Source organism: Rhopalosiphum maidis, chromosome 4 (genome assembly GCF_003676215.2).
Source record: "Rhopalosiphum maidis isolate BTI-1 chromosome 4, ASM367621v3, whole genome shotgun sequence".
Classification (NCBI taxonomy): domain Eukaryota; kingdom Metazoa; phylum Arthropoda; class Insecta; order Hemiptera; family Aphididae; genus Rhopalosiphum; species Rhopalosiphum maidis.
In genome coordinates this window covers 39,676,669-39,690,254 of record NC_040880.1, presented here as the reverse complement: position 1 = coordinate 39,690,254, position 13,586 = coordinate 39,676,669, and the positions used below count along the sequence as shown (strand labels likewise).

Sequence of the window (13,586 nt, the reverse complement as noted above, 5' to 3'; positions counted from 1 at the left end):
TCACACCGTGCACGGACCTCCACATTTCCAACACCCATTACATTCATCGTCGCGTGTACAAGATACATATGCATAACTTTGAGAGTATGTTTTGGTTGTATAGCACCATTGATTTCCTATGCTGCAATAAGACCAGCAACGATTGTTATGACAACCAAATTCACGACACGACTGATCGGCTGCTCTTGAAATCACTGATATCAAACCTCCAGAGGCAGCGGTTATTCCTCCAATTGACGCTACAACTGGTGCAAATGGGCCTGTAGCCAACGATCCTGCGGCTATAATACCACCGGTAGCTGCTATTACATCTCCGGCTGCAGCAGCTCCTTGAGCTTTATAATCCGTTTCTGATTTTTGCTTTTTTATGATATGCCCGGATACCATTATCGAAGGATGGAGAGCTTGGATGCTGTATATCAATACAGCAACAGCAAACATATTTTCAAATTTGAGGAGTGCCATTTTTTATATTTGTATACCTATATTACTATGATATATTATAACACGATCGAACTTTCCTGAAAAAACGGGCGACGACCGAGACCGCGTGAGATTTTTTCCCCTTCTCTCTCTTATATATATATTATACTGGACAGAGTACGACGTCACCCCGACCCGGGAGAGACTCTGTTCTCGACCAAACTACTGGACAGAGTCTGTCGCGCGCGCGAGGCCGCACCGGTATTTATACGGGTTTTCGTAGTCCCCACCACGACCACCACCACCAAAATTATTATTACGCTTACGGCACATTTTTTTGATATACGGTTTCGAGCCGTACGAAACACCATGTACCACTTGCCGCGCACGGCTACTGTAGACGTTGACGGCAACTGGTACACGGTGGTTCCGACGGTCCGATTCCGTATTTCGAATCACGTATTCATTGAACGATATCTATAGTAACCGGTTTTGTCGTTAGGTCACGCGCTGGTGTGCGTATATGCGTCGGACCGTTTGTATATAAAGCGATCGTGTTCGACGATCTCGCATCAGTGTTCGTTGCGAGTGTTTCTAGAAAACATGTACGCACACACCTATATATATGACACTCGTTCATCAGTCTGTTGTACGCTGTTGTATATTGTTACCATGATACATGCGCTAGTGTTTTTCATGATCACAGAATGTATATTCGTAAAAATCCATGCACCGGATTACGTTCCGCAGAAGTGACTGAACGTGTGTACGTTTGACTTAGTGCGCAGATGGCATGGTTCCAGAGACCCAAGACTGCCTTCGGGCACGCGGGTCCCGTGTTACGGGTGTATCGCTATTAGCTGCCCGTCTCACGTGCCACAACAATGGTCTTACAATACATACGTTCAGATCCGAATCCGATCATGTTCGGTGGCTGCGATGTCGTTGAATGACATACGTTTCTGTTATGAAATCGTGCGTTACATGGTGTACTATACAATTGTTGCGATGATTGGTGCTCGTACGAGGCGATGATGTCAAGATCATGCGAGCGAAAAAAATTATACATTAGACATTGCCGCTGTATCTATTATGGCTGTAAAACTGGGTAATTCGATTAAACTCATCAAGAACATTTTATCGAAATTGTAATACATTTGATCGTGTATTCGGTTTTCGAAACGTTTTATGAGTTTTTCGTATTCCGAATACGATATAGACTTTGTAAAATTACCATGTTGTTTTATTTGATCGCACAGGAATTGAGCCCGTTCCCGTGCCGTTTCGAATTTACACACCGTGACCAACATATTGTTTTTATTGTAATTTGTAATTAAATCAGATATCAATTGTCTTGTACACGGGTTGTGTTTCCAATGACTCAATATACGACTACGGACTATGCAATCTATCATAAAACTTATAATGTTGGTATCCACGTACGATAGATAATTACCACGTACCGGTATACCGTGACTTTCCAACACTAGGTATAAAACGCATATATTGATCAACTTCGATGTATAGTTACATACACGATTTGGTTTAAACAGCAGACTTTCTTTAAATTTTTGCAATATATAATACATTTGGTTAAGGTCAGTTTCGCCCGTCGTTTGTTTTACGTACAAACGTTCGTCTTCGTTACATATTTGTGAATAAAAATGATATCCGTTTACAGGTTGTTCGTACGTGTTTACTAGTAATCCCGTATTTGGATCTGTTTCATAGTGCCGGATCGTGTTGAACGATATCGTTTCGTGCGATATGTCTATAAATATATCGTCTACGTCCAATTGACTTTGGAAATTTCCAAATTCCTGTAACGTTGACAGTATCGCTTTTATTTGTTTGTATATAACGTTATCGACATTGTCGTTGTTTTCTAAATCTGTGTTTTCCATACCGGTTTCTTTAGATTTTAACAATTTTACTAGTTTCGGACAGATTTCTATTTGTTTGTCATTGTCTCCGGTTTCTATGTCTATAGACAATTCCAAAATCTCTAACAATTTGGCATAAGACACGAAATACATGTTGTCCACAATACGATGTTCAGCGAATTCATCACAGTTCACGTAGAACCGCGGTATGGTTATAGGTACATAATCAGGCGGACATTCGTATAGAGCCAAGTCGGTTATTTGTTTTTCAGGTTTATCATAATTCGAGTTTGTCGTTTTGTCTAAATTGTCCGACAATAATTTTTGTCTCAGTTGTACATAATTCTGAATTATAGAACTCGTTTCGAAATTTGAGTTCGCCATATAGTTGTCGGAACTATGCGTATTACTTAAAGTGATTGTCGGTCTACAAATTCGGTTACTATATATATAACATTAAAAATTAAATACATTTAAACCGTGTGTGCGTCTCTTTAGCTAATCGAGTCGTAAATCATGAACAAACTTTAATCACTTCGTTCGAGCCGTATCTTCATAATAGTTGTTTTAATTACTTTATTATATAATTTACAAACGTGCGCGTATACATATACATGTAAATTATTATAAATAACTATTATAAATCATCATCGTCATTGTTGTTCGAGGTGCCGTCATTTTTAGAAATAGTAAACGGTGAATACGGGCTTTCTGGCATTGTATACGAGCCAATTCGATTGTTAAAATATGTTTTTTTGCCGGTTTCGGCTTGCCGTAGTTCTTCCATCAGATTCAGAGGTTTTGTTGTTGGTTCTATGGATCCCACTAAATCGTTCATTGTTTTTTCCATACTCGTTTTAGTACCTATATCGTAATTTGTTAAAGTAGTGTTTACGGAACTGTGCGCGTTTATGAATTGCGCTAAACCGTGACCGCCTCCGTCGATTAATACGGACGTTATGTATTTTCTAAACTTGTTAAAACCCAAATTTTCGATGTCTAGTGAAAACAGTACGGCCAGTTGTTTAGCGGCTCTTCGCAACTGTGAGACGGACGTTATTAGTACGTAATCGCCTTTTATGCGTGATTCTGTGTAATCCGGATATCGGTTAGATCGTTCGTGTAGTCGGGCTCCTTGGATTATTTTCTCTCTATTTCTGATTATATAATCAACGCACGCTACCAGTAATTCGTTGGGTATTATTTCGCAACGCGTGGTCGACGATTTATAACCTTTGCTGTGTAGGAAAATCGGACGGTGCTGTAGTATGTCTTTTAGATTTTCAATAGTTAACTGGTGCAATTCCATAATCCGATGACTGGTCGCACTCGACAACAGTATAGCTAGTGCGGCTTCGTACGAAGATAAATCTACGTTAAATGAATTGTTTATATCGATTTTACGTATAAATTCGGCGGCGTGGTTTATCAAGCGTTTTATTTTTTCCATCATTTCAAAGTTTTCGGCGTGTGGTTTGTGTCTGAGCAAGTCGTTGCGGTATACGTTCACGTCTATCGTCATGTCCGTGCCGTATAATCGGCGTAGCGTGGCCGCTATTTGTATTTTATATTCGGGTTTTAAGAATTGACCTTTTCTGGTTTTTAGATTATCGAGCATATCGTTCATATCGTTTTTTTGCACATAATCTCTCGTCAATTCGACACCGTTATATCGTATTAGATTCAGGTGCGAGCGCATAGACGTTTGTGTGGTTTTTCGTATTTTCGATATATCGAATTTTGATACATCGCCAAGATTGGCTAAATCTTCTAAATTCATTATTCGTGTTCACCGTCTATATATAACTAAAAAATAATTTGTTATAATTCGTGTCGGAACAAAGTGATCACCGTTTTGACAAAACTTTCTAAATTACGTTTCGTTAACATTACGGTTTTCATTATTTTACCGATATTCATATGTGTTATCAAATCGACAATTGCGATTTCGGGAGTCCATATGATAAGACGGGTACTGTTTCCGTGATTCCATACATCGATTTCATTGGATTCCAATGTCTTTTGTAATACGGATAGTGCTTCGGTCTCGGAACCCAAGACATCGTCGTTTTCGACTGTCGTGTGTTTTGGCCAAATCCAACCGGACAGTTCGATGAATTTATCGTAATCCACGTGTTGGTCCGGAGTCAATAGATTTAGTTTTTGTAATTTTGTTTTGTAATCAACGTCGTCTCCGTTCGAACCCGTTGTTGGAAACGTGGTTAATTTTTTTTTTCGCCGTTCCAGCGAAGCCTCATCAAATTGTTCGTTGCGCGCTGTTTGATGTGGTTCGGCGCGTATGTCGTTTTCGGAATACATGGACACTGCTTGTTTGCGTGTTTGCGGGTTTTGACTTATATCGGAACTATTGGTGGTCGTTATCGGACCGTTTATGGGTAATTTACTAAAATCCGGCCAATTGGACGGATAGAACGATATGTTTTTAAATATGGAATTTACGGGTAACGACGGTATGTAACCGGCAATGTTTGTAATAGAATATCCCGAGTTTTCAGTTGTAACGAAATCGTCCGGCAAGTATTTCAAAAGATTTTGTTTGAATACGTTTTCACTGTGTTCAGTCGCGTCTCTTTGGATTATCAGAGAACAGTGTAGGTTCTCCAAACCGATAGGTAGCATTGCGCAAGTCGTATTTTTAAAAATTATATAAATACATATACTATATAGTAACGTGATTTATCGGTCAGTCTTGTTTTGTGCGTCGCTGTTACAACAACCTTTCGATGGATACCAATGATGCTAGTGCCGAAACGGTCCTGGGACACAATGGCGAAGACGTGTTGGATTTGTTTTGTACAGAAGACGATATCGGACCTTTACTACCAGTTGTCGAACGTGGCGATAATAACGACGACGGTGATGATGACGATGATGAAGAAGACGATGACGGTATAAATATTATTATCGACAAGACGTTAATGAGTGATAATTATACTACATTTATGGACGATGTGATACAAGAGGATTTGGAATTAAATATCGAAATAAAAAAATTGATACAAAGCAGTATCGAAAATCGAGGTTATTACAACGAACCTGTTGTAACTCTGTACGCACAAGATACGATTATACCTATTTCGGTTAACAGCGTCATATCGTCTCGTTTAATCAACCATGTATGGGGTGCGGAATGTCAGTATAAAAAATTTGATTTAAAAAATCACGAATGTTTCGATTCTATGCTGAATAAATATAAAAAAGCAACGAATCGTAACGCCGTTGATGCGTGTGGCGGGTTTGTAGCGTTTTTCGCTACGATATATGAAAACATGCAAAAAAACGCAAACACCGTAGACCGGCGACGTGTTCAAAATGACAATAGCGGAAGCAATGATCGACATTTTAGAAATTTACACTTTTTCAAAAGATTCGCGATCGTTATATTGAAAAACGGTGTTTTTGTAGACGGTGCCATACACGGATACTATAGTAGTGTGACCGAAGTGCTCAGGCGTTATAAACCCGAACATATATATTGTATAGGTAGCGAACGCGATACAATAGACACGTTTTTGAGATTTAAATATCAACCGTTTTACAGCGAACTGAACGATAAGACGGTCAGTTATATCGGTACCACGTTTATAAGGAATCAGACGTCGGTTATGTTTTGTCCTCAAAACATACGGTTTTGTGCGTTTTGTCGAGCGATTGATACGATTTTAACGTATTATGTAAATTTTCAAAAATATGGGATTTCGGAATTGTTCGAGTCTCGATTGGAACCTGAACGTCGATTAAATCGTGCAACCGGATCATCCAAAACTTTTAGAATACAAAAAAGATATAGGAAACGTTATGACAAAATTCCATATATTTCACAACTGATCGATAGCAGAAACCATTTGATCAACGGACGGCGGTGGTCGCAAGACATTCCGTATCGAGTCATACACCGTAGGCCGCGCATGTATTGTGAAAAAAATAAAAAATTACAACAACTTGGTATGCGATACAAAATGATCAATTCGCTTGGAGCGTACACCGTGTAATCTGTGATATTTATTAAAAAAATAAATATAATTTTATTTTAATTTTTTTGTTTTTATTTTCATATCAATACATCCTCTTCCATCTTGTTCATAGAATCGTCGTCCTGTCCCATTATAGCGTATGACGTGTAATCGTCTTCGTTCTCGTCGTCGTTTAGGTACGTTAAAGCCGCCGGTACCGAATACGGCGAAATGGTCAACGACATCGGTATCGATGGTAACGAATATTCGCGCGTAGTTAAATAGTGTGACACGGTTACTTGCAACTCTGAATTTTCGTTTATGATATTATTTATTTGTTTGATGTCATCTAACAGTATATCGATTTCTTGACTATTCTTGTCTGCGTTCAACATTAAATTTGTAAAATTTAATAAATATTGAGAAAAAAAACCATTTGTATCCGAGTGCAGTGTGCTTATAATCTTGTTTATACGCCAAGCGATACGATCTTTTTTGTTTTCCGACTCTTGTGCGGATGACCAACAGCTTTGGGCCATACGTTCTGTTATAGTTTTTGTATCACGTAACGTTTGTAATTCATGTTCAACTCTGGTAATGCGTTTGTGCAATAGATTTATTTCAAAATCTTTTTTATTTATATCGTTTTCTAATTCTTGATTCTTCGTTTTATACAAGTCCGCTGTTTTTCGGTTCGTCAACACGTCGCCGTGTAATTTTATATTTTCAAACGCGTGATCTTGTAACTGTTCGAAGAACTGTTGCCGTGTTTTTTTTATTTGTTCGGAATCGTACGACGGGTTTCCGGTATTTTTTAAAATATGCAATGTGTCATTCAATGTGTTTAACTCTATTACTAATTTCGATTCATGTTCTTGTGAATTTTTTAATTTTTCGGACAACTCTGTGTTTTTTTGTTCGGTTTCTCGAAGTATGTTTGTCAGAACTGTATAGTCGTCGATTAAATTACGAATTTTTTTAAATTCAGATTTCAGGTTATCCAAAATACCGTCTACGGGTACGGTCGGATCGACGGAGTTTACCGTTTCGATCAGATTCCATAGGTCGCGTATTTGATTTTCTATTTTAAATAAATCTAATTTATAAATCGTGTTTTCGGATTCGGTGAATTTTAACAAATCTTTTTGGTTGTTCAGATAACCGTCGAGTACTAGAAATCTACCGACGTTGTGCTCTATAGCAGATATCAACTCGCGTGTCAGTTTTTCCGAAACTGTACTGTAATCTGACGATTCTTTAGATAATGTTATAATTGTCGCTAAATTCGGTATTATAGCGTTTATGTTTTTGGTTTTTATGGACTGAAGAATATCGTTTGCGTTTTTGACGTCGTCCGAAGTTGATTTTATGTGTTTGATTCGGTGTCGGGTTTTTAGTTTTTTTATTTTTTCCGTGTTGGCATCGTCATATATATCGTTGTAAATATTTTTGTCGTATCCTAAATCAAAATTGTCTTCATCTATAGACGATTGCGATCCCGAATACGTTTGTTTATATTTTTGATTGGTCTTGCTATTATTATTGCGTTTCGTCATGGTTGTATTTATCTAAGCGCACACGCGCGCATTTTCTATATTAAATAAAAAAATATTGTACACGTATTTGAACTGTGTTGTTTCGCGATCCGTGACTATAATATTTTTTTCAGTTTATACGTTAATAAAGATATTATTTCGAAATTGTTTAAAGGCACGTTGCCAGTGATTACTAACTGACGTAGTCTGCGATCCACGAATTCGTAATCTTCTAAAATACCCCTTGTTGGGATTTTATTTAATAACGATTTACGCATATCCGTAGGTAATACATTATGGAGTGATCCCAAGTCGATCGATGTTTCTACGTCAAGCGGCGCAACACGTACGTTTACGTTGAACGGGTGCATTTTGAAAAATTCGGTGTGTGATAAACCACCGGTCCATTCGGGATGTACTTTTTCACGATATTCTCTATAGGCGTTCAAATTTGTTTCTTGTATGGCGATTGTGAGAAACACGTATATCTCACTTGTCGTTTTTAATTTATTATATAAAATATTGTACAAGACAGGTGGTACTGTATACCGAGAACATATAAAAGAGCAATCTAAATCAGATCGAGCTGTTTTTGCTATATTTTTCAATAATGTATAATTGTCCGTGAGCAGTGTATTTGTAATGTTTGTAGAAACGTCGGGCTCTCTTGGAAATATAATGAAATTATTTGTAGATTTATTATCGTAATTATAACTTATGCACTTGTGACCGTAACAATATCGTTTTAACCAAGCCAAAATTTCGTTACAGTACGGTAATTTTAATACACTGCCCGTGTCGTTTATTTCAATATAATTTCCGCGCATGGCGCGCAACACAATCAGACTTATGCCCTGGAGGTCTAAATCGTTGTTGTACGACGCGAACATTAATAAATGTTTAAATTTATATAAATTGGCACATTCGTATACGGCAGTTTCCATATTTTTAGATTTGTAAATACGACGTAGTGATTCTATTAAACTCGTAAACACCACTGTCGGTTGTCGGTTAAAATTTATAGCGTGTACGCGGCCGTCTGAATCGACATAGTGACCGTCTTTGAACGGGAATATTGAAAATATTTTTAAATAACGTTTCGGGATTATTTGTATGGTTTTGACATCCAATTGATCTCGGTACGCAAACATCGATTCGTTGCTCAGGTGTTTTATGTTTTCACAAGATTTGCTATTGCATATATTTTGTATATAATTAATTGAAATGGTGTCGCGACTGCTGTTGAAAGTTCCTGGCGGGTTCGTGGAATCGTGTTCGATTGTTGCGGCTGTTCGTACGTCTGATGCTGACAATGATAGGTTTATGCTAGTTCTATAGATTTGTCGTTTCAAGTCGCGTACTCGATACTTTGGTACAAAAGAGGTATCGTAAACAATACCATTTAATATTATAGAATTTCTGTAAAACGCTTCAGTTGCTATGTATTCTGAAAACTTTGTGTGGTACAATAGCGTTGCCAACTTTGATTGCCACCGATCGTCGTATTTTAAATCATTTATCGATTGTACATTTAACGAATGCAAAGTGTTTTGATAAAAGTACGTAGAAAACAAACAATCGGGATATAATTCAAATCTCGTCTGATTGTCGAATGCTAGTTTTTCGAAATTATATAAAGACACGTCTTCGTATATATCTTTAGTCGGCACACGCAGTCTGTACAAATATTCTATATTTTTAGGTATTGTCGGTTCTTTTGGTTTTTTTAATTGTACATTCGCTTTATCGAATGAATGGACTGTAATTTCGAAATCATTTTTGTTCAGAATGAGTTTGTTTATTTGATTCAATAATACAAACTCTTTGTTGCCGTAATCCGCGTCATCTCCATCGTTTGGATATTCTATGTAATTGTATTCGTGTACTAGTCGCAGTACGTCTGCGGAACAAGCTTGTAAGCGTTTGAACAATATCTGGTCTATATCGAAATATCTGTTACATAAAGCTATGGTATAATTTTGTAACTGATTGATATCGAACGGACTCAATATATCGTAATTGTAATATAATTTTTTATTATATAAAGTGTCGTATACGACTAATTGTCGATTTTTTTCCAATGCTGAAAAAACGTCGGTCGTGCTCCGACGCCGCAACAACATTTTTACGTATTGTATTCATCTATATATATGTCTAAATATAGAGAACGATGTTCAGCCTAAGAGACGGGTTGATTCCGTCGAATACAACAAGTAATATTTCAATGTCTTCTGGTGCGCGTTCGTTTCAACAATTGACTGGTAATTCACAGATATTAAACGATACACTGAACAGTGACGAGTTTATAAATATAATAAACGCGTTTACGAATATCACAAATACTAATTTTACGTTGGTCGATGTCGCTGAATACATTACAATGTTTCAGAAATCTACGATATTATCGAATATAATGGACACGTTCGGTGTTGAATCTTCGGCGTTGACTTGTTTACGGGCATTTGTACAGTCTAAGGAGCCTATGATTGATCGTATGTTTGTACCACGTTTCTTGGCGTTGTGCAACGTTAAAATTTCATTAACGCCTACTCGATACACTTCTGTTAATTCTATAGTAGCTACGGTCACGTGTAAACGCACGATTCCGTCTAAACAGTTGTCTATTTCGTCGGCAAAAACGTTGGTCGATGCGCTGAAACGTGATATGCAAAATATGGAAACATATACGGTGATACAGAATCCGTTACGGGTACCTGTAAAAATAAAATTTAATCAAGAATTAATGGATCAATTGGTTAACGCACATGTTGACCTCTCTCGTGCTATAGAAGAAGGGAATCGTCGACACAATATAGAAGTCGTACCATATAATAAACGTAAAACTACTGCAGAATGATTATATAAACAATTTTTTACTTTATCCAAAAACAACAATAAAATTCAATAAGCGTTTGTATACGATAAATAAATAATACGCGTTTTATTAAAAAATGGTATTAAAAGAATAACCGTTCATAGTAAAATTAATAATATGCGTATAAAATATTAAAAATCATATTTAATTTATTATAATAAATACATTGTTAAAATAAATAAGAATTTGTGTATTTTGTATAATATTACTTTTTTCGGAAAAGAGCGCGCATCACAACAAGTCGGTAGACCCTAGCAACAGGCTCGCTGTAAACATATATATATTATTAATCGTATATATCTATAGCAGCATCCGCGTCTAGACACCATACGCGCTCAACAATTCAAACGTGGTGCTAGTCCCGTGCATATCTCAAATTTTGTACTTGTGTTTACTTTTATATATATTTTTTGTTGATACTATGTCAATCAAACGATCCGTATATGTTGCTGGCCCGAGCGGTGTTGGAAAGACCGTTATACTTGATAAGATTATGACAGCATTTCCGAATATCGAGGTGTCTTACATTACTTATTCGGCCCTGTATGCAAATTGTTTGGATCATAAGCTGGCTTCGGAGCAACTGTCAACACGTACCGGTGTCGGAATTTTCGAACATTCGGTGGCCTGTCCGATTTTATATGAAAAAATACATCGAGATTTTAAACATGTTGCGATAGAATATAACATAAAAACGTTGAAAACTGTAACAAAACTAAGGCATCCATCGATTTCATTCGAATTTGGTATGTATTATCAGGCGTATTATCGGGAGTTGGTCGATTGGTTTAAAACCGTGTCGCATGAAACTTTGGAAAATTTAAAAAACACATTCTTGCTTATTGATTTGACAAATAATTACTATAATCGATACTATAATCGTTTGAATGAAAAATACAATGGTATAGATACAAATGTAGACGTTTATTTGTATATTCAGATTATCGCATTTTTCGCACTCGGGAATTTTCTCATAGACACGTTCGATGATTACAATAACGTATACATTATAAAAGACACGGACGTCGAAAATTTACAATTGTTTCATGGGCCCGATTTTGACATATTGACCAATGTACCGACGCGAGCCAATATAATCAATTCTGCATTTGACGAACGAGTCGTTGCGATGCTTGCCGATAAAATTGTTAAATGTTCTTATTGATATAGATTGATTCATATCATGTTTGTATGTAGCTATTTTATAAATTTTGTAGTAAAAAATTAAATGTTATGATAAATGTATTCTATATATAGATAATAGTTGTAAGTTTAGTTGTATTGTATGAACATAAACTCACGCTTTGTGGCGTGCTTTCAATTAGAAATACACATATAAATTGTATTAAAATTGTTGTGTTTAAAATATGTCCAGTATACCTTTTCTAATAACAGTTGACAGTAATCTTTTGGGATTTGCTGAAGACGTGACCAATCGTGTCACTCGTCATTCTTTGAGTTATGTTTCTATGACAGAAACCGAATCACAACCGGTGAGTTTTGAAAAAAAAATTATTACAGATAATGACTCCGGTGTTGATGTGAATCAACGATTGTTTACGTTGAAAAGTGTATGGCGACAAAACATTATTAACATGTGTTCTTGTATAAAAAATTCTTATAAATATTCTGATATTATATTATACGATACTCCGATTTCATATGATATTAATAAATATGTCGAGAGCCCCAACGGCGTCGACGATACGAAAAATAATATTAAAACTTTATTATGTAACAATGATGCGGATCACGATGTTTGTAAAAATATACATAAATGTACATATGGTGACCACGGTAGCAATAAAAATAATGATGTATTACTAACGTCGCCTTTTAAAGAATTAGAACTATGTATAAATCGTAATCGTATGTCGTTTATATATATAGATGTTCGTTATAAATATGAATTTATAAATAATAGTTTAAAAAATTTACGTGGTGATCGGTGTACGGTCGTTGTAAATAAATCAGAAAATCAAACTCCGTTTAAAATCGATGTCGATTATCTAATAATGTTAGACGTTAATAATGCAAGTGACGATCATATATCGAGATTTATCGCGTTTTTGATAAAGTCGTATCAAAAATATGGAAATATTATAGATGTTTCATTTGGCAAAGAATCACAAACATTTATGAAATCCAAAACTTCAATAAATTGTAACATTTATGATTTTATAAATGGTTTCAATTACTGTTACGACTGCGTTAAGCAAAAATATATTTTATAAAATTAATTACAGGTATATGTTTTAATTTATGTTAATATTTTTTTTCATTAAAAAAGTATCTCGATTCGTTAAAGCGTATAATAATATTTATATTAATTAAAAAATATTATAATTTTTAATAAGAATCGTGGTGCATTGCGTGTGCGTATACGTTTAATGTAGATTTTTTTAGTTATACATAATTGGGAAAATTAGGTTTTAAAAAATAATATATGTATATATAATTTTACGTTATTATTCTTTGGATTTTCTGCTTTTAGTGATATTAAATGTTTTATAATAAGATTTTCCATTATCCATCCAAGATACTCCTATGCTTTTATTATCATCAATGTCATTTAGCTGTGCGCCTGTATATTCTCTAATTACTACTTTAGGTGTAATTGTAATCTGTTCCAGTCGCTCTAACCAATTTTTATCATAATATAATTCGTTTTTAGTACCAATTACATCAAATATACAATTTTTGTAATATTTGACTTGGAACATTTCGTCTCCGACTGTCTTGTATGCTATACTTACATGGCTATCAAAATGCATAGGACCTTCAAAACAGTAATACGTTATATTGGGATCAAATTGACTTTTGATATTTTTAGAATCTAACCGGCGTTTGTCGGCCAATTCGTCGTCTCTGAACGATTTTAAATTATTCAAAATCA

At 35.7% G+C, this 13,586-nt stretch overlaps 2 protein-coding genes across 2 annotated transcripts; both read right to left on the bottom strand.

Annotated features, from left to right (window-relative positions):
* Positions 1-465, bottom strand: LOC113558998. Its single transcript, XM_026964590.2, has one exon. The coding sequence runs from the start codon at positions 463-465 to the stop codon at positions 1-3; it is 465 nt and encodes a 154-aa protein (XP_026820391.2).
* A 5,913-nt stretch (positions 466-6,378) lies between these two features.
* On the bottom strand, positions 6,379-7,836 carry LOC113558156 (golgin IMH1-like). The gene is made up of 2 exons (XM_026963662.1): positions 6,756-7,836; positions 6,379-6,662 (listed from the first exon to the last, which is right to left on the bottom strand). Exons 1-2 carry the CDS (start codon positions 7,834-7,836, stop codon positions 6,379-6,381), a joined length of 1,365 nt encoding a protein of 454 aa, XP_026819463.1.
* Between the last annotated feature and the right edge of the window lie 5,750 nt (positions 7,837-13,586).

Bases quoted from the DNA above. Each gene is read 5' to 3' on its own strand.
- LOC113558998 (XM_026964590.2), bottom strand. From the start codon at position 465: ATGGCACTCCTCAAATTTGAAAATATGTTTGCTGTTGCTGTATTGATA.
- LOC113558156 (XM_026963662.1), bottom strand. From the start codon at position 7,836: ATGACGAAACGCAATAATAATAGCAAGACCAATCAAAAATATAAACAA. The intron at 6,663-6,755 runs GTATAAACAAGA...TGTTGAACGCAG, and splicing joins AAAAGATCGTATCGCTTGGC to ACAAGAATAGTCAAGAAATC.